The 26,599-nt window shown below is 26.5% G+C and overlaps 1 protein-coding gene across 10 annotated transcripts; it reads left to right on the top strand.

Moving 5' to 3' along the window:
- Positions 1–17: 17 nt before the first annotated feature.
- Positions 18–25,203, top strand: LOC126896488 (ELKS/Rab6-interacting/CAST family member 1-like). Of its 10 annotated transcripts, none has more exons than XM_050669313.1 (19): positions 18–1,095; positions 8,818–8,967; positions 9,025–9,121; positions 9,280–9,386; positions 10,510–10,770; positions 13,506–13,673; positions 14,203–14,370; positions 15,453–16,409; positions 16,474–16,626; positions 16,692–16,880; positions 16,964–17,103; positions 17,161–19,345; positions 19,551–19,808; positions 19,868–20,061; positions 20,137–20,230; positions 21,082–21,315; positions 22,094–22,242; positions 23,276–23,423; positions 23,501–25,202. In XM_050669313.1, exons 1-19 carry the CDS (start codon positions 268–270, stop codon positions 23,579–23,581), a joined length of 6,561 nt encoding a protein of 2,186 aa, XP_050525270.1. In that variant the 5' UTR covers positions 18–267; the 3' UTR covers positions 23,582–25,202. The 10 variants fall into 10 exon arrangements, 9 of the variants coding, with proteins under 9 accessions (XP_050525270.1, XP_050525272.1, XP_050525269.1 ...); XM_050669312.1 differs by lacking the exon at positions 9,280–9,386 and adding an exon at positions 10,010–10,149 and having other exon boundaries at positions 19–1,095; XM_050669314.1 differs by having other exon boundaries at positions 19–1,095; positions 9,280–9,338.
- The last annotated feature ends 1,396 nt before the right edge of the window (positions 25,204–26,599 follow it).

The following is a 26,599-nucleotide window of genomic DNA, read 5'->3' as shown; positions in this document are numbered from 1 at the left end:
GGTCTTCATTGATCAGGGAGCAGCAGCTGGCCTCGGTGTGCCGTCCGGTTGCGCGTTGTAGCAGTCGTGTGCTGTTTGGTGTTGCGCGCGCGCGTACTGCGTAAGTGTAGTGTATCCGCCCGTGTTTTTCGTACCGACTGCTTGAGTGAGTTAAGGGCACGCGCGTGTGCAACAGCGACCACTGCCGATTACCGAAAGTCGTTTAGTGTGAGTTTGTGTGCGGAATTGTGCATGATGATCGTATAGACTTTAAGTAATCGAAACAACATGTCGGTTAGGGAACCGTATGGGCCGGGATCGTCGTTGGTCCCAACGGGCACTAGGTCACCGCGGGGTACTAGACGCATAGCTACCGAACTTCCGACCGTGGATCGTTCGCCTTCCAGGACGTATCCGACGGGAAGTGGTGGTCAGCGAAACAGCCCGGTAGGCCGTAGGACCGTACGCCCGGGTGCTGGATCACCGGATCACCACAATCCGTATCAAACTAATGGCATAAATGGAGGTGGCGGTATGACCGGTTCGTATTACGGTAGAGACGACGATCTCAACAGCCCCGTACTGTTGGACGAACGAGGTCGTTCAATGGGACCAGGTGGTGCATCGCATCGTTCGCGAAGTGCTAGTCGTCCATCTGATCGAATGGGTGTTATGCCACCATCTCGATACCAGTCCCTGGATCGTAATACTGGCGGTGGTATTCTTACAGATACGAGCGGGTATCACGACCGGGACTACAGGTCGTTTGATAGAGACCGCGGAGGTTACGGGTTTACATCCACCGATGACGATCCATACGGCCCTGTGACTTCCCGATCCCGACAGTCGCCAGGTGGTGGCCATTTCATGTCCAACGCTCGCGAAACTGGCCATTTTCTAGGCGAATTACAGCATCAAAATACGGACTTGCATCGAGAACTATCTAATTTAAAAAAAGAACTGGAACTCACCAATCAAAAGCTCGGATCTAGCATGCACAGTATAAAAACGTTCTGGAGTCCTGAATTAAAAAAAGAGCGAGCGCTTCGCAAAGAAGAGTCTGCAAAGTACTCTCTTATCAATGATCAACTTAAACTACTTCATTCTGAAAATCAGGTATGGTTCTACTAAGTAATTTTATTTAAAATTTTAATTTAAAAAAAGTTATAAGTAAAGAAAATACTCCTTAAAACAACATTTCAAAATGGATTCCAAAACAGTGCATAAATTCAATTGTAGTAGACTTACTATACCTTAACCCTTACCCATAACAAATATCATATTGGCGTAATACATGCATGTAGGGGCATTGGAAACATTCAGATTGCATATATATGTGGTCATTATTATATCGTTTTAGATCATCTATCAGATCTATAAAAAATATATTATAGCTGAACAGTTTCAAGAGTCCTCTTTGTGAATTTTGCTTTGTAAAATATGTCATAATATGTGACTTAAAAAAGACTTAACAGATGTGTAGCAAAATAATATTTATTAACTTATTGACTGAAGCAAATAATTTTATAAATTTAATTTTAAAATTCAAACAGTTTAAATTAAAAAAAAAATCAATACATTCGTATTGATGCTGAATTCAAATAACACCTGACCAAGCACCTGTGATAATTTCACATAGATNAACAGTTTAAATTAAAAAAAAAATCAATACATTCGTATTGATGCTGAATTCAAATAACACCTGACCAAGCACCTGTGATAATTTCACATAGATTTTTGAAGTACAATAAGTTGTGGACCCCAAAATCTTTCTTTCTTTATTTTTTCTTAAATGGTAGCTGTTCCATGTTGTGAATAGAATTCATCCACTCGCACAACAATATCGCTTTAGTACGGTCCGCTTGCATTTTTTCAAGACTCCTTACGTTGTATAACGAAACATTTCTTAAATCAATAAACAGTTCATGAAATAAAAATTATTTTTTATTTCATTAGTCAGAATTCTAACGTGTGTATTATAAATTGTTATAAAAAAATTAAGGATCCTATATTCGTATACATATTAAGACTATGAGAAAATAAAATTGTCTTCGGCCAATTGTATACGCAACACATAACTAAAGACAATAGTTGAAGTTAGTACGCATAATTCGACCTCCATCAGTCATTACCCTTTTGATACACATGAAGTGTCTAGCCGAACAAACACAAAACCGGTTAAATTAAGCGACGTTTATTTGATAAAGCTACTTCTGTGAATATATTCCATCATTTATGGTCTTATTTGATAACCGAGTTATATCAACGTAATATACCCACCTCTTTATAATTCTCTTTTATAAACAATGTGTTCAATTAATCCCATATGGCCACACCTCAAACAATTTCCATGTATTTTCACGTCGAAGAGAATATTCTTAAACGAAGTAATATTAAATACTATATATTAGTTAGCATATGCAAAAACGTCCCAATTTAAATACTAAAGGCCACAATTATCTTGATTCAAATAACATAATTATAGTACGCTTATAAGTTTATAAATTTTGAAATTTTAACTATGGAAGAGCCAAACATTTTTCAACAATTAAATAATACAAAAAAATAGGTATTTTTAAACTATTTTTTGCGTCCAAATATTGTTTTTAGCTGTTAATTTCTTTAACTTTAATTAATCAATCGTTATAATATATCCGAAGTTTCACTTTTGAAACTAATTTAAAGTTTCTATATAACTTATTAATAAGAGGCTAGTATGGGAGTAATAAAATTAGCATGTAGGTAAAACGATGTAACTTAATTTCTTGATTTTCAAATTAATGAAAAAGTAATTTTAAATTATTTCTAAGTGTATAAAATGTCAAATAACTTGCAGTATAGGTTTTTTATTAAAAAAAATGTGTTGTTATTCAATTTTAAAAATACATGAAATGAAAAGTTTCAAATTCAAATACGTTGTCACAGTAGAATTATTTGATAAAAAAGTAAGCCATTAATAACTGATATAATTCTACTTCGATGTTACGATTAGAGGTCAATAATTAAGTTTTATTTTAAAATATGGCTCTAAAACATCTAAACAAAAAAGAAAGTCCTACGAATAAGACACAAAATTCACACATGCGTATTTTATGTGCAAGAAAAAATTACCAATAAGCTAAAATAGTGAAACGACACTGAGAATAAAATATAAAATTACAGACTGTATCCTATCATGGATATTTTGGAAAAATTTATCATCCAATTTAATCTTATCATAACAATTTGTACACAACACTGGGATCCTTATTTAGATAATAATTACAATATAATTGAGTTTAAAAAAAACAAAATTGTATGATTATTTCTAAAAATGTACACATAATCACACATATATATTATATTGTAAAAATCATTATTGTAACTAATGGCTCAACCAATGTTAAATAGATCAATCAAAAAAGTAAATTCTTAATGGGTTGTCTTGCCCCTATAACACTTTCTTGTGATTTAATTCTTATAATTTTAAAACCGAGGGTTATAAATATTTAATTCTAGTGAACAATAAAAATCAATGGTATTTAATGGGTGATACTTTATAAATTAAGTAAATATATGAATATTAATAGATTACATTGACAAACGGAATAATTAGATCAATAGCCTATAAAAACTTAATTCCATATATAATATTAATAACCAAGTTAAAATTCAAATGTATACAAGTAAGAAATTTCGAAGGGGTGTGGCACGTAGTTAGAAAATTTTTATTGGGGACCAAACATTTTTGGGGATCCTTAAACTTATTATATTTGGTATTTTATAACTAGAATCTTTTTAATTTATAAAGTACCTTCATTAATGTTACTATATTTAATTTTTTTTTCATTTTTCACAATCACAAAAAAGTTTATGATAATTCTTCTTCTTCTTGATAATTAAAAAAATAATTGCATTTTGTTGTGGGTAAGCCGGACCTAGGTAAATTTAAGAGGGGCACGGTTAATCCAGACTACTCTGTAGATATGTTTTTGAAAAGGGGTTATTAGTCTAGACAACATTTCATTCAGTTAAACCAAAAGTCAGATATTAATGTAAGTGGCATTATCTATTGGGAGACAAACTGTCACTCTCCCCTATTGTTTTCAGAGTAAGATTTAGAAACATACAAGTATTGAAATTAAATTACTTATTGATCTAATGCATTGAATCTCACACGACAAATATTAATCACTACTTCATAAGTTACTTATAATGTCAAAGATGCTTTCCAGACACACATTGAGTAAACGTTGCTGAAAATAATAAACACACGTGTTCTTATTATTTATATTTTCCGTAGCTTCCCTAACACACACACACACACATGTGAGTGATTATGTGTGTGTCAATGACGAAGTAGATACAGAGCCTATTCTCGGAGATTGCGACTGCATGATCTATAATACACAATGGAGGGCCGGCCGGATACTAATTTAAGCATTGTGTAACGTTTTCATTCGAACTACCGGAAATTATATTTTACCAATTTGCTCTATTCCTATTTTAAACATATTAATTTTTCAATAATTTGCTAGCTTTCAATATAATACTTTTAATAAATCGATAGTGTGATAATGCATTTTTTAGGGTTTTTTATCTAATACAGTTTTTAATAATAAATATATTTTAAAATCGTTATAGGCCAAGTTTCTCTTTCTCCTTTGTCCAAGCTCTAAAGTTTATAAGATTTATTTACTCAATTCATCTATAGCTATAGCACATTTTAATAATCAAATAATCTTTTTTACGTTTATTTCAAAGAAAAGACACCATTTATGTTCCTTGTAATAACAAAATAATACCAACCTATTAGCCAACAGTCACAGTATGGCCTCAATAACTAAATAGTTTATTACAAAATAAATAGTATTAATTAAATACTAATTATTGTAGAAAATTTTTTATTGTTTAATTATTTTAAATAATATAACATAATATGATATTAGTTAAATTCTAGTTTTAAAAATTGATGAAAATAAAAAAAATCATTAAAAGATTTCAATAAAACTTAGAAATTACAAGGAAAAAAATCTAGCTACAGTAACTCAATAATTTATTTTTTCTAAAATGCAAATGAGTTTAATACTCCACTATGGCGATCGTCGAAAAAGCTTTTTCCAATATCAGCTCAACCCCTCGTTTGCCATCATTTGTTATGTAAAGCTTTAAATATGATGCTATTTTTTCAAAGAAAATAGCAAATAAAAAATCATGACTGTTTATTTAGTCACTTTTAAGAATATAAAAGTATATGGAAAGTATACATTGTGATTTTGTAGGATATTAATTTAAACACCGTATCTACATTTTTACATTGTTTTTTTTTTATATAGTACAATACCTCGTACAAATGAGTAAAAAATGTTAATGGCTAAAAGCAACATTTATTGATCTACCACCACTATGGCAAAACAAATTATATATCAATACACAATGTAACCAAATGATGAGTTGATAAATTAATTGTATTTAATTGTAATTTTTCAATTACACACAAATTCATAAGTTCAAAATTTATTTGATTTTCCATGATTTTTTTTTTACTAACTATGTAAACCAAAATAAAATTTAACCAAACTTTAGATTTAAAATTCTAGTAATAAAGTTAACTGCATTGTTTTGTAAATTTTAAAATATATTAAAATAATAGAAAGAATAGGGTAATTATATAAATGCCATTGAAATTTAAAATACCATCAGTTATACACCTAATACAATGATTGTTATACTATTTCAGTTTTCACAATAGTATTATTTTGTTCACATATTTTCCAGTAAACATTATTATTACGTGTGGTGCAACGGTAAGCGTGGCGTTAGTTTCGTCTTTAAAAGTTGACTGTGCCTATTGATTAAAGTAAAAGACGGCGGCGCTATATACACTTTCTCGGGGTTATTCATACCAACCAAAATAAGGTCGACATTGTCACTATTGTCATGGACCAAATGTATAAATATTTTATTTCAAAGTATTGTTAGAAGTATTTTTTATAGTATTGAATGGTTAAACAACTTGACGATTTTTTTTCCCATTTCTTTACTACTATTTTTATTTTGTTAATATATACACAATATGTACCAAATATATACAAAAAGAGTATTGGCTAAAAATAAAAATACATCAGGAATACTTGATAAAAGAAGCCACCTTTGATGATACTTTTAAGTGATAATTATAATTATTATTTATTTTAAGTTAAATCAATAGATCTCTATACCATTAGTGCTTTAATCGTCTCGGAAAATTATCAGGAATAACATTTTAATCGAAACACCTTTTATTTTAGAAGATTGAAGTGAAAAGCTAGTCGAGTGTGGAATCTTTTATTGATGTTCTTTGGCAGTTTTAATTTTCAGGTCAGTGTCAGGTCAGAGTGTAATTTGATACGTATGAGGGCGAGTTTGTTAATATTGTTAATTTAATATTTTAAAATGTCTGTATTCGATTTAAATTTGAGTTCATAAATCAAAATGGATTTGATGAGGCATTTATACATTATGAGTTCCATATTTGAGATTGTGTGTTTCTTATTGAAGTTTTAAGCATTCGAAGTCGGGAAAAGTCTATGATGATTTACTACTTAATTTTTTTTTTTTTTTTTAATAAGTAAAGAAATAGTGCAATTTTCCATAGATTTAATGGGATTAAATAAAGGAAATTATAAATAACTTTAATTTTAAACAATAACTATTATGTTTTATATTTTTATGTACATGAACGCCAAGTCGACATTTAGGTCAAATGAACTACATTGGATTAATCCAAAAATGGAGTCTATAACTCGCGTTTAGGATAAACTTAATTCTAGTTTTACTAATACTACAGCTGGAACGCTTGGCTAAACTATGAAATTAATCAAATACCAATTTAGATTTGATAACAAATTGACTCTATTTGGCTGGTAACATTATATTAATTACTGGTGAACGATTTTGTAAACATTTACCATTATCAACTGTATTAAATAATACATGCACTAAATCGTTTTATCAATAAAAATCTAATGACCCAATTAGATCTTAATATCAAATTCTCAAATTAAAATGATTTAACAGTTCCAAAATATGTTCTGTCAATTTTAATAATGAAATGTTTTCATATGTTATATAACACGAATGTAGTTAGCATTAATTAATTAATTTTGATGTATCAAATTATACTAAGTTTAATTTAACTGTGAATAATCGAATAAAAGTTACATTAAATAAAATGAACTAAAAATTAAGATAATAATTGAAGTCAAAAGTATAATAATACATGTTTTATTTTTCAAATCAAATTTAGATATTTATTTATTACTATATAGCCCTTATATTTAAGTTTATGAAACAGTTCCATACCATTTTACTTATAAATATTTTGTTATTTACGTAATCTTTTATTGTTCCAGATTTTTATTTATTAAATTAATTTCATATAAATAAAACTTATATGTAAAAAAGAATATTTGAACCTACTAATAATAACCGCAGTTCAAATAGTGCTTTAGAAAAATATTAACTATACAAAATACATTAGAAGTTTGTATAAACCTGAAAAAATTTCAATTTTTTTAACATTTAAATTAAAATAAACCACTAATATTACCTTGAACTTTCCATCAGTCAACATTGAACAATAAAATTATTACACATACAATTATTCGCGTGTTTGATGTGGAAGTTCCCACGAAAATTACATATTAAGTCTTTATAATATTATCTTATTAGTTAGTACAATTTCCATATTAGTTATCAAAAACACTAAAAAACAATAACTTACTTAGAATATTACACAAATTTAATTAAAAAACGAAATTAAATAATTATTAACTTTAGAAATAATGTATATTGAGAAATAATATATATAAATATATATTTTATGAGATTAATTTTGTAAAAGAAATTTAGGATATAAAGTTACATTAGGAAATTTTAGATATACCTGCTACCAGTCGTTTTTATTGAGAAAACGCTTGTGTTAAAAACCTAAATATTGTTTTTTTATTATCATTGTGGTAATAAAGATGAAAGAACATATAATACAATAAAATATAATGTTAATAAATTCAGTTATTTTCTTTTAACTATGCGCATGTGCAAGTATGATATTTACTTAATTAAGGAACAATGGTTCAACATGAATTGTCACTAAATTAATATTGGTACTATAAAATTCTATTAAATAAGCGTTTATATAAGCCAAACAAGATTATTACAACGTCACTTTTAGAAACATTTTTTATTACACTAAAGATGTTTCATTGTGTAAAAATATCTTTGACATAATATATATGTTGTAAAATAATTTTCTTGTGAATCTTAAACATGAATTTTTTTATCATATATTATTTAGATTTGCGACTACCTTATTTTTTATAGAAAATGTGACATGTTTCGTAGTTTTTTTAACAGCTCTTTGCTATAATCTATTGATTTTGAATATATTTATATAAATAGTTTTATTAGTACATACAACGAGGTGATTGGAAGAATCTTTAATAAATATTTCAAGTATTTTGACTTATAACTGTATAACATAAAAATTATAAGAGACCGTTGATTAGACAATCACCAAATACAAAACATTGAGTAAGGGCCTATATATGAGAGTAATACATTTAAATTATGTAAATGACTCCATGAAACTTTTTCATTAGATATTAATTTTGCCAAAATAAAAAAAAAACGTTATTATATATTCTTTAAGAGTAATGTATTAATAAAAGAAATGTTTCGCATCTCACAATATTTATTCATAGTTTTATATAAAAAATATTTATATTAAAACACTAAACAAATTCATATTTGTTTTTTATAAGAATTTTTTTGAAAAAAAAATATAGTTATAATTTTTTATTTTAATAATTATTGCAGAAACAGTCAATGTTAGTTCGTCAACTAGAAGAAGAACTCAGGATGAGAATGCGTGGACCCAACATGGAGCTTACCCAGCAAGTCGAATTATTATTAAATGAAAATGACCACCTTACCAGGGAAGTTGCCATTTTACGAGAAACGATCAAGGTAATACTAGTCAGTCATATTATTTCTAAAAGAAAATTATGAAATTCAAATATTTAGGAATTAGAACTGAGAATAGAAACTCAAAAACAAACTTTACAATCCAGAGATGAAAGTATAAAAAAGTTGCTGGATATGCTTCAAAATAAAGGCGTCGGTAGGTATTTTTATTAAAACAAATTATCACTTAATTTCTTTAATAAATTAAAAAGTAAAAAATTTTACCTCAATTTTAAAATGCGATAATTAAAGAGAACATTATTTTAAAATAAAGAAAAATAATCAACAGTGAAATGTAAGATGCGTTTGTTTTAGCTGGCAAGGAGGAGGAGAGACAGTTATTTCAGCAAATGCAGTTGATGGCACAAAAGCAGGTCGTTTCAAACGTTCGCAATCAAAACTTTCAGTTAACAGCCAATTCAGTGTGTTTTGCCTTGTTGTATCTTCTCAACACATTAATATATTCTCTCTTTTCTCTCTAAAGCACACCGAATCTAAAATATGCACTAGTTCTAAAATTAAATAATAAATATTGCCCAAATTGAATTACAATATTACATTATCAAGCTTGTTACAGTTGTGTTTAGATATTTTTTATTTTGGTTTTTTATTTTTTGTTATTTTCGTTGTACATTAATTTGTTCGAATCGGTTGGCAACTCTAATAACTTACATTATAATTAATTTATCGATGAGACATGCACGGGACATATTAGGCCTCCAGGGCCTAACGCACTGAATCGGTTAATTTTAATAGATTATTAATATCTATTTGAAAAAGTGTAAGCTACAATTTTTCTTTGCGAAAAACTGCTTAAGTATTTTGAGTCTTAATGTCTCGTCTCTCCTGCTTCAATTACATAAACTACCAAAGCTTTATCTCCATAAAAACATAATTTTAGAGTTACCAGCCCAAGAACTCGTAGATTCGCACTTTAAACGCATTTTATAGTATTTGTTTTTAAATAAAAGAATCCATCCACAGAGTAGTTATATTTAGCGTGTATTTTGATGGCTTTATATGTAATTGCTTTGGATGTTTGTAGGTGGTAAAGTGGTAGAAGCTATTGAATTAGAGGCCCGCCAAGTTGACTTAGAGGCACGACTATTAGAGAGTGAAAACCTTGTTCACCACTTCCAGTCTGTTATCAGGAATCGGGATCAGGAACTCAACAGTACGAAGCGCGTGAGTACAATGGCACACTCACTCAGAAAAATATCGTTCAGACATCATACATGACATTATGTGTGCTTTTGAGTCCATATTACATTGGTTATAGGTTATGGCCTTGTTAACATGTTTTCATAATATTTCTAAAAGAGCTAATCTTTCAGTTTTGCATGTAAAATCGTGTTTCGTAATGGGCTCCTGTTCTCGATACCAGTCACCCTCCCACTTTATACTCTATGATAGAGGTTAAAAATGTCTGAAAATTCGAGGGCTTGCACGTGAACAATTTTTTTTGTTATTTAACAAATGGGGTTAAATGGATAATATTACTTTTTTTTTTTTGAAAACAATGTTTTTTGTAATTCCACTATTCAGGATCTAAAGACTACCAATGATAATCTTAAAGCATTACAAATGGAATTAGAAAAATCATATCAAACTCAGAGTAAAGGGGTTGCATCTAGTGGTACGTTAACCGCTATACTAGAAACCAAGGATGCCCGTATAATGACTCTTGAAAAAGAAGTCGGTTTATTGGAACAAGAGTTGGATAGGTTACGGCTTTATGCTGGATCAACTGGCCACGTTCTTGATAGAAGTGTTCAGTTTGCGTCTACTCCCACGTTCAAACATCAAGTGAGTAGTCATTAAAAGTGCATGATTTCGACAGGTGTTTCTAGACCCTGAGCTTTGTTTTATCATCTTCTATTCGTGCACTATTCCGTGCATAATTTTTTCTTCGATTATTCGCGCTTTTTTCTTGATTTAAATAACTTGCTTCTTGCATCAAACAGATATTTCATCACCAGTTAATATGTTTTAAATGTTTCAAATATAAATGAGTTAATATGGGTTTAGTGACCATTCTAACTAGACTGGGTTCTTCGTTATTACCAACAAATTTTACGGTTAAAATTATGTGTTAAAGTTATTCTGTAATAGTAACAAAGTATAATAGTAATAGTTACAGTTCTAAATAGTTATTTATTGAAAACTTTAATCTTTAAGAAAATTATTTTTTTTATTAGTAATTGTTTCTTGATATTTAAAATAATGACTAAAATTTATATTTTGTTTAATTAAAATCTAAATTTGTTTGAACAATAGTGATAAATATTTATTTAATAAAATATGTATGATCCATCCATTAAAAAAAACATGGTCACTTCATTTACGAAAACAGTAATGTTATAATCGCATCTTACCAATCATGGTATAGTGTATGGTCTCCTTATAAGTAAGAATAAATAAGTAGGGATGCTTTTTTTAGATAAATTAATCAAAAGTGCATATATAACTTATAAAATGTAAATATTCGTGTGAGTTAAATAAAATATAACTGAGGCTTAAATAATGGTAAATGACAAAAAACGGAATTTTTATTTTATTGAAAAATAACTATTGTAATAAGAAAATAAGAAGGGCTAAATTAAGGACACCGTAACTAATAATATTAGACATAAAATCATTAAAATGGTTGATCGGTTTATCATAAACCACTCGATTAGTCACAATATAAAACAATATTGGAAAAAATTGATTTATCAGTTTATAGGACTTCCGAAATACTAGTTCAAAAAATTGTTATCAACCAGTCATTTTTTTAATTAGATTATTTTATAAGCTAGTTAAATATGTTGTCACTAAAAAATTAAGTCGACACCCCTTTAAGTTATAAAGGATAATTCTAAAAAGTAATTATTAGCTGATAAATTAAGAAATATAGGTGACTAGAAGAAACTAAAAAATGTTTATTCGATATTATATTGCAACTAATCGAATTATTTATGATAAACCTTTATATTATAAGAAAATAATTTCTTGAAAAAATATAAATTTAACATTAGTAAACTATGCTATCAGTGCAGATAATTATGATGCAGTAGTTATTTGAAAAAAGTTTTATATGTATACCCTTTTAGTCCAAGTATAAGGTAAATAATATATAATGCATTCAGAAATAAAAAAAAAATTTATATATAGAGGAAGTCTGGTCAAAGAAGAGAGGTAAGTATAAGAACAAAAATAAGTACATAGTATTGTTGTTGGACATATTTTAATAAGTAATACTATTGTGAAATAGTCTCAAAATTTAAATCGGTTCGTGAAATTAAACTAATATTAATGTGCAATAAGTTAAGGCAGTTTTTTTTTAAATTAAAAATTATTCACTTTCCTAATTACTTTGATAAAGTAAATAATTTAACTGATTTCAATTTAATTAAAAAAGTATTATTTTATTCAAAATATAACAAACTACTAAACGTCGCTTATTTATCACCTATACGCAAAAAACTCGCTTCCTCTGTCTCGATTAAAATAGATGATACTGAAAATTGTTTCCTTTAACAATGTAAGATATCAAAAATGAAATTTTAAATGTGTCTAAGGCTAAAAATTGTTTAATTAATTTCATTAAGATATAGTTCAACTTAACTATTAAGTGTTATGTAAGGAAACAGATTAATTTTTCTAAACAATGAGAACAATAGAAAGGTCAACAACTGTATAGTTACTTTTATGCACTCAAAATATAATTTTATCAGTTATTTCTGAAAAAAAATGTTTAATCTTAAATTTTTGGAAATGATCATTAAGTTTTATTATTACACGTAGTCGCTAACTAAATGGTAACTACATTAAATGTAATTTTATAAAATTCATATATGTCATTTAGATTTAAGATAATTTCGTTATTTACTTTGCCTGGACTCGTCGGGCATTAATTATGTTTGATGATTATTTAAACTACTGCTTGTACTTTTTCTCTTGATATTTTATTAAATAATTTTTTCTTCAATAAATTTGATTTTTCTTGAGTAAAATGTTTTAATATCACAATTCTTTAAAATATAGGATATTGGTTTTTTTCACGTGAATTTTTTTTAAACTAATACCGATATTTATTTTTAAATATCTGTATTAGTTTAAACTTTTTGTAAAATTTTTGAAAAGTTGACTAAATGATATTTTTTTATAAATTGAAGAGATATGAATAATAATAAAATATAAAATAATTACACAAATTAATAAGTACAAAGTCTCATTTTTCTAAAGAAATATGAAAAAAACATCAGTCTGCTACAAATAATTTATGAACGCGTAGATTTTGATTTAATAGTATGTTTGATAACCTTTAATTTAACAATGATTGTGACTTTTTTTTATATTTTTATGCATGTTTATCAGTTGTACAAAGTGCATGATAATTACACATCAGTATCAACTATTTGTAATTTTAAATGTATTATTGTAATACCTTTATTCAATGGTGTGCGCCATAATTTTACTTAATGTAATCTATTTGAGTGATATTGAGAGGATATAACTGCTCTGTGTAGCAACATAATAAAAATTGATATCGTATATAGCTAGAAGAGTTCCGGTCAGAAATTCAAAGGCGTGATCAAGAAATCGTGGCCATGAGTGCCAAGATGAAAACGCTAGAAGAACAGCATACTGACTATCAAAGACACATTGGCGTTCTGAAGGAGTCATTGAGTGCAAAAGAAGAACATTATACAATGTTACAAGCGGACGTAAGTTGTTAAGAATTAATATCACAGGATCAAGGATTATTAACTAAATCCTCTATAAATTAACTCATAAAATATAACAAATGAATAATTATACGATTGAAGGAATTTACGGTAATGAGCGCACATAGTGTTAAAGTTTTTTAATAATTAATGTGATGCAAACATATATAACTTTTTTTAATTAACTTAAAACGATTTGTATACATGAAAAGTTTTGTATTATTTGCATGTTTTTTCCAATTTTTTAAATTTTCTATCGTCTATTTAATCTATATAGCACTTTGCAATGTTTCAAGTTAGATATTTTACATTATAATTACGACTTACATTATGCAGTAGTCGTTCATAAATTAAATTATTTATTTATTTGTCTTATTCAATATACATATTCTCTTAAGATTAAATTATATTATTTTCTATTATGATAATTTACTAATGAAATATTTGTCATAATTATAAATATTATATATTTAATAAAATTAAAAATAAATATTTCAACTATACAGTAACTCAACTAATATACTTCTAGGTAGAAGAGTTGCGAACTAGATTAGAAGAGAAAAATCGCGTAATCGAGAAAAAAACACAAGCTGCCTTACAAGCAACACAAGAAAAAAACAAAGTGATTAGTGAAATGAATGAGTTTAAGGACCACGTGGATATAAAAGATAGAAAAATTAATGTCCTCCAAAGAAAAGTAAGTAGTCAAATCCGGACTAGAAATTGAAGTAATTTCGGTTTTATGAAAATTGTTACAATATCTAGGAAGTTAGTTGTTATATATCGAACTTTTTTTTAAGAATTTGTAAGGTTAATAACTAAAAATCTAATAGCTTTTAAAGTTAACTTGACGTTTTAAAGTTAAAATAATAAAATTAATCAATATATTTTTGGGTTAATCTCGGTTTTCCAACTTCTTTAAAGTCAAATTTTAAGTTTAATTAAGCTTTCAAAGGTGGTCTCATAATTTTTTTCGTTCCTCGATTTCGTTTTTATAACATATACTAAAAAAAATTCGATATAGATGAATTAATCTAATAGATATAAGAAAAATTATCATAACCCGAAATTATTGTGGTTCCTAACCCTAATTCAAACATGTAACTTTTGTAAAGCTTTGTGACTTTTATGTTAGTAGTTTATTTTGTATATTGTAGTTCAGGTCTAGCGACCGAAATTATTTTGTTTTTTTGAATATTTTTACCATTAATAGTAAGTTAGTCAATCGACATCGATTTTTTTCAATAGTTTATAAAGTTAATAAGTGTAGAAATCGTAAGTATTATAAAAAGTGCTTTTAAAAACCTAAAATTTGACTTAATTAAGTTAATTTATGGTTTCAAAGATCTTTTATTATTATACGCGGTCGTATAATAATTAGAGCTTTTGTAATGTTTTTTCAACAAAAAAAAATTTGTTAAAGATAGACTAATTTACTTGAAATATGAAAAATTGCCAAAAACCGAATGTATTTCCATCTCTTACTTTTATAGAACACTACAAAATAGTTGTATTATTAGTTATACAGTTCTTCATAGTTGAACATTTTTATCGAATTATATTGTTTTAATTTATTTTTTTATTCATTTTATTTATAGTAAAAATGGTAATTTATAAGTTTTGTTTTGAGCTTTTTAATTGAATGTGTAGATTTAAACTGTACACGTTGTATTACTACAGCTTATTCCTTTTTACATGATAGAGATTTGTAAGTAGATTTGAAAAACTTTAAGTTTTCTTAATTACTTTAGAATTTATCTTTTATATTGCTAATTATAGATTGAAAATCTTGAAGACTTATTAAAAGAAAAAGATAACCAAGTAGAAATGGCTAGAACAAGGTTAGCTTCACTTCAAGCTCATCAGTGTTCATCAGAAGGTGCTGTAACTAGTTTAGAAGAAGCTATTGGTGACAAAGAAAAACAAATGAACCAATTAAGAGAACAAAGGGATCGCGCCGAACAAGACCGTCAAGAAGAAAGAGATTTACATGAAAGAGATATTGCTGATTTTAAACTAAAACTTCATTCTCTCGAGAGTGAAGTAGAAAAATTGCATACGCGGTTAAATCGAGCAAACTGTGAGAAGAATCGATTAGAAGAACGCTTAGAGCAATCTCAGAGTGACCTTGGTAAATCTAAAGCAGAGTTGGAAAAAGCATCAAGTGAAGTTAATAGAAATGGTTCTGATTGGGAATATACAAGACAAAAGTTTGCTAGATTAGAATTAGAAAACGCACAACTGCGTCAAGACTTAGAACTATCACAAACTACTTTTGGAAGGAGCACACTAACTAAATCACAAGAAATGGAAAGATTACAAGACAGAGCTGACAAAGCTCTTTCGGATTTAAGAGCAGCACAGGCAGATCTTCGTATTACACGTGCTGATAATGACAAGCTCATATTAGAAATGAAAGCATTGCAAGAAAAAAATGAGATGACACAGGGTGAAATTTATCGTCTAGTAACAAAACTTGAAAAATCTCAAGGTGAAATAAATAATGTTAAAGAAGAGTACGATCGAAACCAATCAAGTGTTACACGAATTTTAGCCGAAAGAGAAAAGGCACTTGTTGAACTTGAAAAAACAAAAGAAGAATTAGAACGATCTCAAAGCACTTTAGGTAAAGCTCAATTACAACAAGATAAATTACAAATGGCTCTGGATGATACGCAAAGAGAAGCTGATAGAGCACAAGATTCTTTAAACAAAGTTACTAGTGAATTAAGAAAGGTTATAAAAATAAATTAAATTATTTTTTAATATAGAAAATATTTTAACATTTTTAATTTTTTAGTTGCACATTGAAAAAGAGCAAAATCTATTTGATTTTACAAACCTGCAAACACAACTTGACAAAGCTCTTGGTCAAGCAGCTCGTCTGCAAAAGGATAAAGAAGTAATTCAAATGGACTTAGATAGTCTTAAGAGCAAATATGAAATTAGTCAAGTAAGTACTATTCTTAATATAAATGCTTACCAGCAATGACTCATATTTTTAATCTATTTTTATAGTCTATGGTTGCTAGATTGCAAAAGGAAAAAAGTTTATTACAAGATGACAGTGATAAAAAAAAAAGTGATGCTGATATGTTACATTCGCAAATTATGAAATATCAAAGAGAAAAAGAAAAATTACAAGCTGAACTTGATATGACTGAAGAGAGATTTGAAAAAACTCAATCTTTACTCAAAAAAACTCAAGTATTTAAAATTTTATTTAATATTTAAATTTCAAAAATCCAAAATAAATAATTATTTTTGTTGTTAAATTCATTAAAATCAAGCTCGAAAAAGAAGATATAATGAATGAAATTGATATTCAGAAAGAAAAATTAGAAAAATGTCAAAAAACAATGTACGAATGTGTCCAAGACAAGAATAGTGCTAAAGATGAGTTAGATCGAATTGTTGAAAAATACGAAAGGTATATCAAATAATTTGCTTTTTTTTTTTTATTCTTGATTATTTTTTTATTTTACAGATTACAAAACGACTTCTATCAACTCAAAAAATCATTAGAAATAGCAGAAAATGAAAAAGATGATGTAAAATTAGAAATGGAGAAATTACAATTGCATACAATGAAAGCAAGAGAAGATCAACGAAAAGCAAAATCTGAAATTCAGGAGATACAAGAAGCTTACGACAGAGTTTTAATGCAACTTGAAAGAACTAAAGACGTTGAAGATAAGTTTAAAGATGAAAAAGATCATTTAATGGATAGTTTAGAAATGATGAAAGAACGATGTGATAAATTACAAACAGAGGTCAGAAGATTGACTACAGACAGAGATAAATTACAAACTGATGCTATGAACAATTCATACGAGATGGAACGAGCTCATTCTCAAATTTCTAAAACACAAGCTATGTTAGAAGATCAACAAAAAGATGTAAATAAACTCACCGTTGAGTTAGATAAAATGTCCGATAAATATAATAAACTAATGTCAGAGTACAAAAAGTCACAAACAGAAATAGATTCCTACAAATCTCAAGCATCAAGTTATAAAGAGGAAGCTGAAAGATATTCAGTTAGACAGCATGAGAGAGTTAAAGAAGAGTTAGAAATATTTAAAAGTAAATATTCGCAAGAAATGGAACGAGCTGAGAAAATGCAAACATCATTAAAAAAATTAGAAGAAAAAATACGTGAGTTAAACATAGAATTAGAAAAAAGTAAATCAGAATACTCTAAATTCAAGAAAGAAAATGAAAAATTAGTATTAGAGCATGAAAAAATGCAAATAAAATGTGATAAATTATCATCGGAAAATGAAAAACTTAAAACTGATATAGTAACAGTTGGAGAACAGACTAGTTTTGATTTGGAAAGAACTAAAGAGCGATACACAAAAACTAAGCAAACTCAAGAAAAAACCGAAATGGAATTGTACAAAACTCAAATGGATGTAGATAAATTAAAAAAAGAAAACGAAAGGTTAAAAACTGATTTAGTACGTGTTGAGGCAGAATTATTGCAGTTTAAACCAGAACGAGATTATGATAGATTCATGAGAGATAAGCCTGTTCTTGGTAGATCACAAAGTACTTGTAAAGACTTTGGTGACTATGATAGAATGAGAGATCGATTAGAACAAAGTCAAGCAAAATGTCATAGAATATCCGAAGAAAAAGTGAAATTAGAAACAGAATTGCAACAAATGAAACGAGCTCTTGAACAACAACAAAAAAGTCAAACAAATAGTGAGTTTAATGTAAAAGAAAATATCGGAAAAGTTCAACAAGATCTTAATCAAGTATTAAGAGAGAAAGAAATTTTATTAGAAAAACTTGAAGTTAAAGAAAAACAATTACAAGAATGGAGGTCACGGTTAGATAGCTCTAGTATAATACTAACTGAAAGAGACGAACTTCTAAAACAAGTTAAGATTGGCGAGAGACGTCTGGAAGAATCTCAAAAACAAACTTCAAAGCTTAATGCAGATTTGAGAAAAGTAGTATCTGAAAGAGATGAATTAATAAATATGCTAAAAAAATCACAGTCTGTACTGTTGCAATGTCAAGATAAATTACAAGTCTCTGAAAGAAATTTGGAACATGAAAAAGAAGAAGTAAAACGATTAATGACTGAACTTAAAAATCAAAACCAAAATAATAAGCAAAATGTAGAGCAAGATACATTGCGATTAAGAGATCAAATTAGAACAAAAGACAAAGAGTTAGAAACTTGTAAGAATAATTTAGCAATTAAAGAACAAGAGTCTAAAACGTTACAGCAAGCTATACAGCAAATGCAGGCAGCATTAAGAGAACGGGATCAAGGAGCAGATAGCGAAAGAATAAATATACAAAAATCAATAGATGCACAACGAATGATGATGGAAGAACTTCAAAAGAAATTGCAAGCAGCTCAACAACAAATTAATAGTAAAGAATCAAATATAACAGATCTTAAAAAACAACTTCAAGGAATTCAGACAGAAAATAAGAGGAAAACAGATGAATATATTTCTAAAATAACAACATTGGAAAAACAACTTCAAGTTTCAGCAAGTTCAAATGACAATGCGTTAAAAGAAGATGTAAGAAAACTTTTGGATGAATTAGACCACACTCAAGGTGATCTTAAAAATCTTTCAATTGAAAAAGATAAATTACAAGCGCAAAATCAACAATTTAGAAACGAACTAGAAAAAAAGAAGGTTGGCTCGTCAGTTTATCATAGATTTATTATTTTTATGTTTAGTAGAATTTTAGTTAATTGTATATGTATTTGCAATAAATATTTTATTACAAAATTTTTTTATTTTTATTTTGTATTATCCATTTTATGATTTTGTTTTATAATTTTTTCGCTATATAAAATTTAATAAAAAATTATTGGAAAATACTATTTTTTTTTTTTAGCTTGAACTTCAAGAAGCTCACAAAAAAGTACAGATAACGTCATCAAAAGCTAATGAAGAGACTACTTCCTTAAAAGCACAACTTGAAGAGCAAAAACGACAGTTGGAAGCACAACGTCGACAACTCGAAGAATTAAGAAAAAGTATTGATGGTCGGTCGAAACAATTGGAAGAAAAAGAAAAGCATGTTGCTGAATTAGATGCAAAGTTAAAAAAAAGAAAGGAAAATTTAGATTTATTAGAATCACAAATTAATAAAGTAATATAATTCCTATACATTATTAAATTTATTATATTAAATTTATTATGTATAACTAGGGAAAATCTCAATCTGGAGATAGTGAATTGATTAAAAAACTTCATAATCAAATAGAAAGTTTACAAAAAGAGTTAGACAAATGTAAAGAAGAAGCAAGTAGATCACAGACAGACATGGAACGTCTATTACAAGTTGTTCAAATGGGACAAGAAGAACAAAATGCAAAAGAAAAACAAATTAGGGAATTACAAGAGTATGAACATTTTTTTTAGATTAAAAAAAAAATATATGAAAAACTCTTGTTCACATATTATTTTTAAAATTATAGAGCATTAAAAAATGCACAATTAAAACTGAGAGGTCCGCCCACTTCATCTCACCAATCTCCACAACAACTACGACAACCGAAAAAAGACGATGAGGTAAACCCAACTATTTATAGAAATTGATGTCATTTTTTGAAATTTATAATATTTTTCTTATCACCTTTCATAATATAACAATTAAAAAATAATGAAAGATTATTTAATATCTATAAATATTCTTTTATTTTAATATTAAGTATAATAAAAAATAGTTGTTTTTATTCAACTTTATTCTAAAAATTTTATTGACACGTATAAAAAATCTGTTATATCATTAAAAATTGATGAATAAATATAGTATAAATGACATCAATATTTTAAACATAAAAATATGATAAATAATTCCAAACTAATATAATTTTTTTTTTTTCTTACCTTTGTCCTTATTATTTATTTATTTTTAATTTTATTATTATTATTACTTTTTTTTTAATATACTAATTATTTAATCAGCCTGGCCCAGCTACTTTTTTGAAAGGATTGTTCCAATAATTAAATTATACTTCATAATTTTTTTTTAATATAACCATATCTCAGCCATAAGACTAATAATTTTAAAAATTATTCTATTTGAGCTTCTATATCTCAAACAAAAGGTTTAAAAACCTTTCAAATTTGATAGCTGTATATATATTTAATTTATTTATACTTAAATTATTTTGAATAATTGTAAATAATAATAATTACCTCATCGAATTCACTACACATTACCAATAACTCACGCAAAAATATCAAAAAATTTAAATTGTAAATATTTAATTGTTTATCTAAATATAATGTTTTTTGTAATTTCATTGAAATTTATACATACAAATTATTTATTACTTTTTTATTTATTTTTATTTTTTATTTTTTATTTTTTATTTTTTATTATTATTATTATTTTTATATTATTTTCGTCCACTAAGACTTTAGACTACTCCGAAAATTCAGATAATTTATACTTAACTGATGGAAATTTAAAGAACGAAATTGAATCAAAATTTATAGTAGAACTAGAAGAGTTATTAGATGTGATTCAAATGAAAAATGATCATATAGAAGAGCTACAAGTAGCTCTTAAGGAAAGTGTTATAATAATATCAGAAAGAGAAGATGATCTTTATAAAGAGCAGTCTAAAAGAAAAGATGTACAAAATCAGGTATTAAATCTATTCAATTAAGAAAATTTTTAAAAAATAATTGTTTATTAAAATAAACTTAAATATGGGTTAATAAAATTAATTAATTAATTGGATTTAAAATCAACCATTGTAACTCTATGTAATTTTTTGAACTAATGAAATTTCCTAAAAAAATTAATTTCTTTATTTTCTATTTGAATCGAAATTTCAATACCAGAGTTATGGTTAACTTAATAGCAATTGAAGCTCAATATGTATGCAACATTAACTCCACATTTAATTTTTTGAATTACTGCCAAATTGTACCTATTTTTTTTTTAATAAATATTTCACTAAATTATCTATAGGAATTTTTTATAAAAACATTGCAAAATTGACTTATGTTCATTACATGTGATAAACATTATGGTATGTGGTGTATACGCTACATGTCATCTTATACACATTAGCAAAATTTTAAAGACATAAATTCAACTAAGCACATTGAGATGCATATACGGCTCCTTTTAGTTTCAAACATTAACTTATTTTTTTTTAATTATTTGAATATATTATATTAATTGTACACAACATTAAATGTAAACAATTTTATAAAAAATAATACAATATTTTCCTTATAATTATTAATAAATCGATAAATTATTTTTGATCAATTAGCAGTAAATTAGTTTTTTAAGCTTCGACAGATATTTAAGAATTTATTTATGGAAAAACAAAATGAATTTTACGTAACTCGATAGACATGCATAGAATATATTAATAAAGTTAAATTCATTTAATTTATATCTAAACACAGGTATACAAATTAGAAGAGCGGTTGTCATTAGCTGAAAAACAGTGTATTAATTGCCGTGAGTTGAGTAATAAACTAGAAGTTTTAAAAGAACAACTTTATAATTTTAAAAATGAAAGGTACTCAAAGCTTCAAGAATTGTCTCAACTGAGGTAATTTAAAAAATCATACTTCATAAAAAAAAACTATAGTCATAAATTTTTATATTTTAAAAGAATATATATGATACAATGAAATTAATCATTTAAATATGTAGTTAATACATAATATTGTATATAAGGTAGTTGATATTTAAAATGGCAGTCATTTCTAAATCCTTAACTACAAAAACAAAGTTATGTCAACTTTCAAGTACATTAAATTTTCATTGTCTATTTATATTAATAGAAAAAAATTATTGTTAAAAGGATTTTTAAAAACAATACTATGTTATACACAAATTAAAAATATAAACCATAATTTAACTTGTACGTTAATATCTTCCAAAAAGAAATTTTTTTATTTTAGTCTATATATTAAATATGATTTTTTTGTTTGAAACACTTTTACTGAATAATTTGTAAGAATATATACGTAACACGAAATTTTGTTTTATTTTAATATTACCAGTAGGTCATCTTACCCCATAGTTAGGGAAAGAATTTTTCATACTAGTAAAGATATGTTTATTGAATAATTGATTTTGAAAAATATTTAATTCATATTTTTCTCATATTTAAAAAACCTTGAACACAGAAAAATGTATCAACTTATCAACTGATTGAATAAAGAGAAGTTATTTGCTAATCATATAAAATAATCCCGTCAAAAGTCTACATTATTATTATTATTTACTTGCATCAAGTAAGTAACCAGGATAAGGATGGTCTGGATAAAGATGTTTTAATTTCCAAGCAATACTATCAAATTACCCTGATAACTATTGTACAGAGTGTTCAGTAAATAAGGAAACATGTCAATTATTACATGTAATGTGAATAATAGAAGCCCTTACTTACTGAAAACTCTATATAGGTAATTACAAAAAATTCGAGATCAGGGGTTCAGACTCAATAAATACATCCCTGAATCATATTTTGGAAAGGGGTTTATATAATTAAAGACCTGATTTAATTAAATAATTTATTATTTAAAGCATTTACTCTACATTTGAATAATGAAATTTTAATTATTTTTTTTATATAGACAAGAAGCTTTAGAATCAGCTATTAGCGAAAAAGACGCCCACCTAGCGCTATTGGAATTTAACAGCACAAGGTCGGTGAAAAATACAAAAGTAACTGAAAAATTAAAAGTAGAGAGAGCCAGGCTGATAAAACGTCTACATGAAGAAGTATACGAATCTTTTCAACTATCACATATACTCCAATTCATCCAGATTAAATTTTATAATTATTTGCTATTTTATAGACTGAAACTGCTATTGAACTCCTCCAAGAAGCGGCCAATTCAAAAAATAATAACTATCTTAATAAGAATTTTCTAAAATAAAGAAATATTTGAAAAACATAAAATATCTTATATAGTTCCTATTATAATTTTTTTTATAAATTTCTAATTAAGTGGTAATTTTAATAATTACACTACCGCAACTTCAACGTGTTTTATGAATAATTTTTGTACTTACCTTTGCAAATAATTTTTTTTTGCTATATAATAACGCATGTAAATAATATTTTTATGAAAAATTATCATTATCATGTATACTGCTTAGAGGCAATGTTATTGTATCTTCTTAAATAATATTTTTAAATATTTTTATAAAACTCTGAGTTACATAGGCGCAATTCCAAAAAAAATATTTGGATGAGCTTATTACATCTAACTTCTCCCTTTCTAGAATTTCTTTTTATATAATTATATTGTAGTTGTTTTGAAATTTTGGAAGGAATAAGCCTCTTCCCAATTTGCGCCTGTGCTAAGCTTTTACATCTTATTTATATTTGATAATTAACTAACAAATTTTTTCGATATGACCATAAAATATTTAAACAATAAGGGCGCCTTTATTTATTTTATTTTAGGTCTTCAAATGACTTAATTGAGCATACCTATTCCTTTTTTTTGATTTTGAAACATCTAGTAAAAATTAAAAAAAAAAATTATTGTTAACTAAATAAAACCGTTGTTATGGATCTCTTTCATGATAATAAATAAAACATTTCTCATTACTATTTATTTTATAAAATATATTTTATGTTAAGTCAAATTAAGATATAGTAAAATATTTAAACTGTTTTATAATCGTACTATATTTTAAAAACTATAATTATACTGATGTTATGTGTTAAGATTTTGTTATATTTTTTTCGTTATATTCTAAATAGTAATGGTAGTTTCAGCCGTATGAAAAGACTATTATGAATAAGATATTAGAAATAAGAGAATATTCATAATTATTTTTTTGTTAATAATTGTATAATTGTTAATATTTGAATGGAAAATTCCAGCACAAAACATAGATGTTTTAAAATTTTTCATTGTGCTAATGTTATACAAACATTATTTAACTTACCATAATTTATTAATGTATATAAAGCCACAAAATTACCAATATTGTATAAAAAAAAATTATAGTAGCACCAAACATTTAGAAACTAGGTATTTTAAATAATGAGTAATAATAATTTAACGAATAAATAATGAGTTATTAAAAATAGTTATTTATAAAATAATTCTTCGCAAAACTTTTACGAGACCAATAAGTTTCTTTGGTACGTATCCAATTAATTACTCTTTAAAAAATGTTGAAAAAACTTTCTTGACGATTATTTTTAATAATAAAAATAATATTTTAAATAAATAACCTATTATTGTTTCAGTATTACTCTGATATTTGTTTTCTAATCATTTTTATCTTATAACATTTTACAAACAACTTTTTACAGACTATGTATACCATATATACAAAATGTATTATTATTTATTTGATTTTCATTAAGATTCAATTTTATTTTATCTCTAACAAAAATAGTAGACTTAAAAAGTCATAAATAATTTTAAATATTAAATAGTTAGATAATTGAGCTTTTCTAGCGTAAATTTCTATATAATATACCCCTATTAATTATTAACGCAAAATCGTTCCCATTCAAATCAAAAAGATTATTTTACACTATTAAACTATGTGACTAAANAATCAAAAAGATTATTTTACACTATTAAACTATGTGACTAAATTAATATACATGAATAAAAATGTGATTAAATAATTATCACTAAACTGTTAATGTTATTATATTAATTGTAAATATATTAACAATTTTTAAATTATAATTATAATTAATGTAAATCCAATTTGAAATAAGTGTTACAGCCAGTAGCACATTACATAAAATTACTATCCATTATGTATTTTAAACAAATAGTTTTAATAAAAAATATATTTACATTGTAAATTTTTATGATAAGAAATGTCTGTCAGGCTTATGATATTTTGATGGAGGAAGTTATGTGTAGTAAATATTTTCATTTTGGAACTCTAAATAAATATTCACACATAATAATATTAATTAATAGATTATAGTTAGAACCCGGTTTTATACACATTTATAAATTTTGTTAAAATATTCCGAACACATCATCAGCCAGCACAAATTTATATTAATTGGCCCGAATACTTAGTAATGTGTTCTAAATGAGGTCTTAGTTTGGGGAGAGGGTTAAGGAATTTATTCCCCCCAAAAATAGAATGTATTTCTATAAAAAAATAAGTACAAACTCAAAATGAATCAAACAAAATTTATTAATGAATATAAATCCGGGCTGTAAAATTATAATTTGTAATTTTGTAGAGAACTACACAAAAATGTGTGCGATTATGTTATGTATGTTACGGTTAAATTTTATGAATAATTGTTATATCATAAAAATATGGAATTGTGTTCATTCAATAAAGTTTAAAAAATTGCCCAGAATTATTTTTATTTACACAATCGATATTTTTTTGTTCCCACGATTTGCGTCTCTAAGACGATACATTGTAAATGTAAAAAGATTACGGGCGGTCTATTATCTCCACCTACTCATTGTCCTTTACATCCTCTACCTTTTTAATGGTACACATAGCCCTATTTTTCGCACAAAAAGAAGGGTCAATGTCAATGGAAATGGCCGCCAGAGATGTCTGAACGCAGGTATATAACAAGTATGATATGTATTAATACACTAAGAAAAGAAAATAACATTGGCAAAACTAATGTTATAATTTTACATGCCCATTTGTGTGATGTTCAATAATAACATAAATTGTTTTAATATTAAAAATGAATTAATCTTCATTTTATAGGACATTATAGATAAAAGCGGTTTTAGGGGAGGATTCTCCACCGTCGCCGAAAAAATACGATTCAACAAAAATCGATAATCTCATAATTTCCAAAAAGCGCGAGCCAAAAAAAGTGTTAATTTATGTAAAATTGTAAATATAATATGCAGTTGACAATTAAATGAACAACGTATCAATAAATTGTTGGACTCCCTCTACTTGGCATTAATAAAAATCCCGGT

The sequence above is a fragment of the Daktulosphaira vitifoliae genome, unplaced genomic scaffold, assembly GCF_025091365.1.
Source record: "Daktulosphaira vitifoliae isolate Bord-2020 unplaced genomic scaffold, ASM2509136v1 Scaffold_1, whole genome shotgun sequence".
In the NCBI taxonomy this organism is placed as follows: domain Eukaryota; kingdom Metazoa; phylum Arthropoda; class Insecta; order Hemiptera; family Phylloxeridae; genus Daktulosphaira; species Daktulosphaira vitifoliae.
This window is presented reverse-complemented; position numbering and strand designations above follow the sequence as displayed.

What these genes read in the sequence shown, in the direction of transcription:
- LOC126896488 (XM_050669312.1), top strand. Translation starts at nt 268, where the DNA reads ATGTCGGTTAGGGAACCGTATGGGCCGGGATCGTCGTTGGTCCCAACG. An exon ending in GCAAATATGAAATTAGTCAA is followed by an intron (nt 16,627 to 16,691) that starts GTAAGTACTATT and finishes CTATTTTTATAG; the next exon opens with TCTATGGTTGCTAGATTGCA. An exon ending in GAAAAGATGTACAAAATCAG is followed by an intron (nt 21,316 to 22,093) that starts GTATTAAATCTA and finishes ATCTAAACACAG; the next exon opens with GTATACAAATTAGAAGAGCG.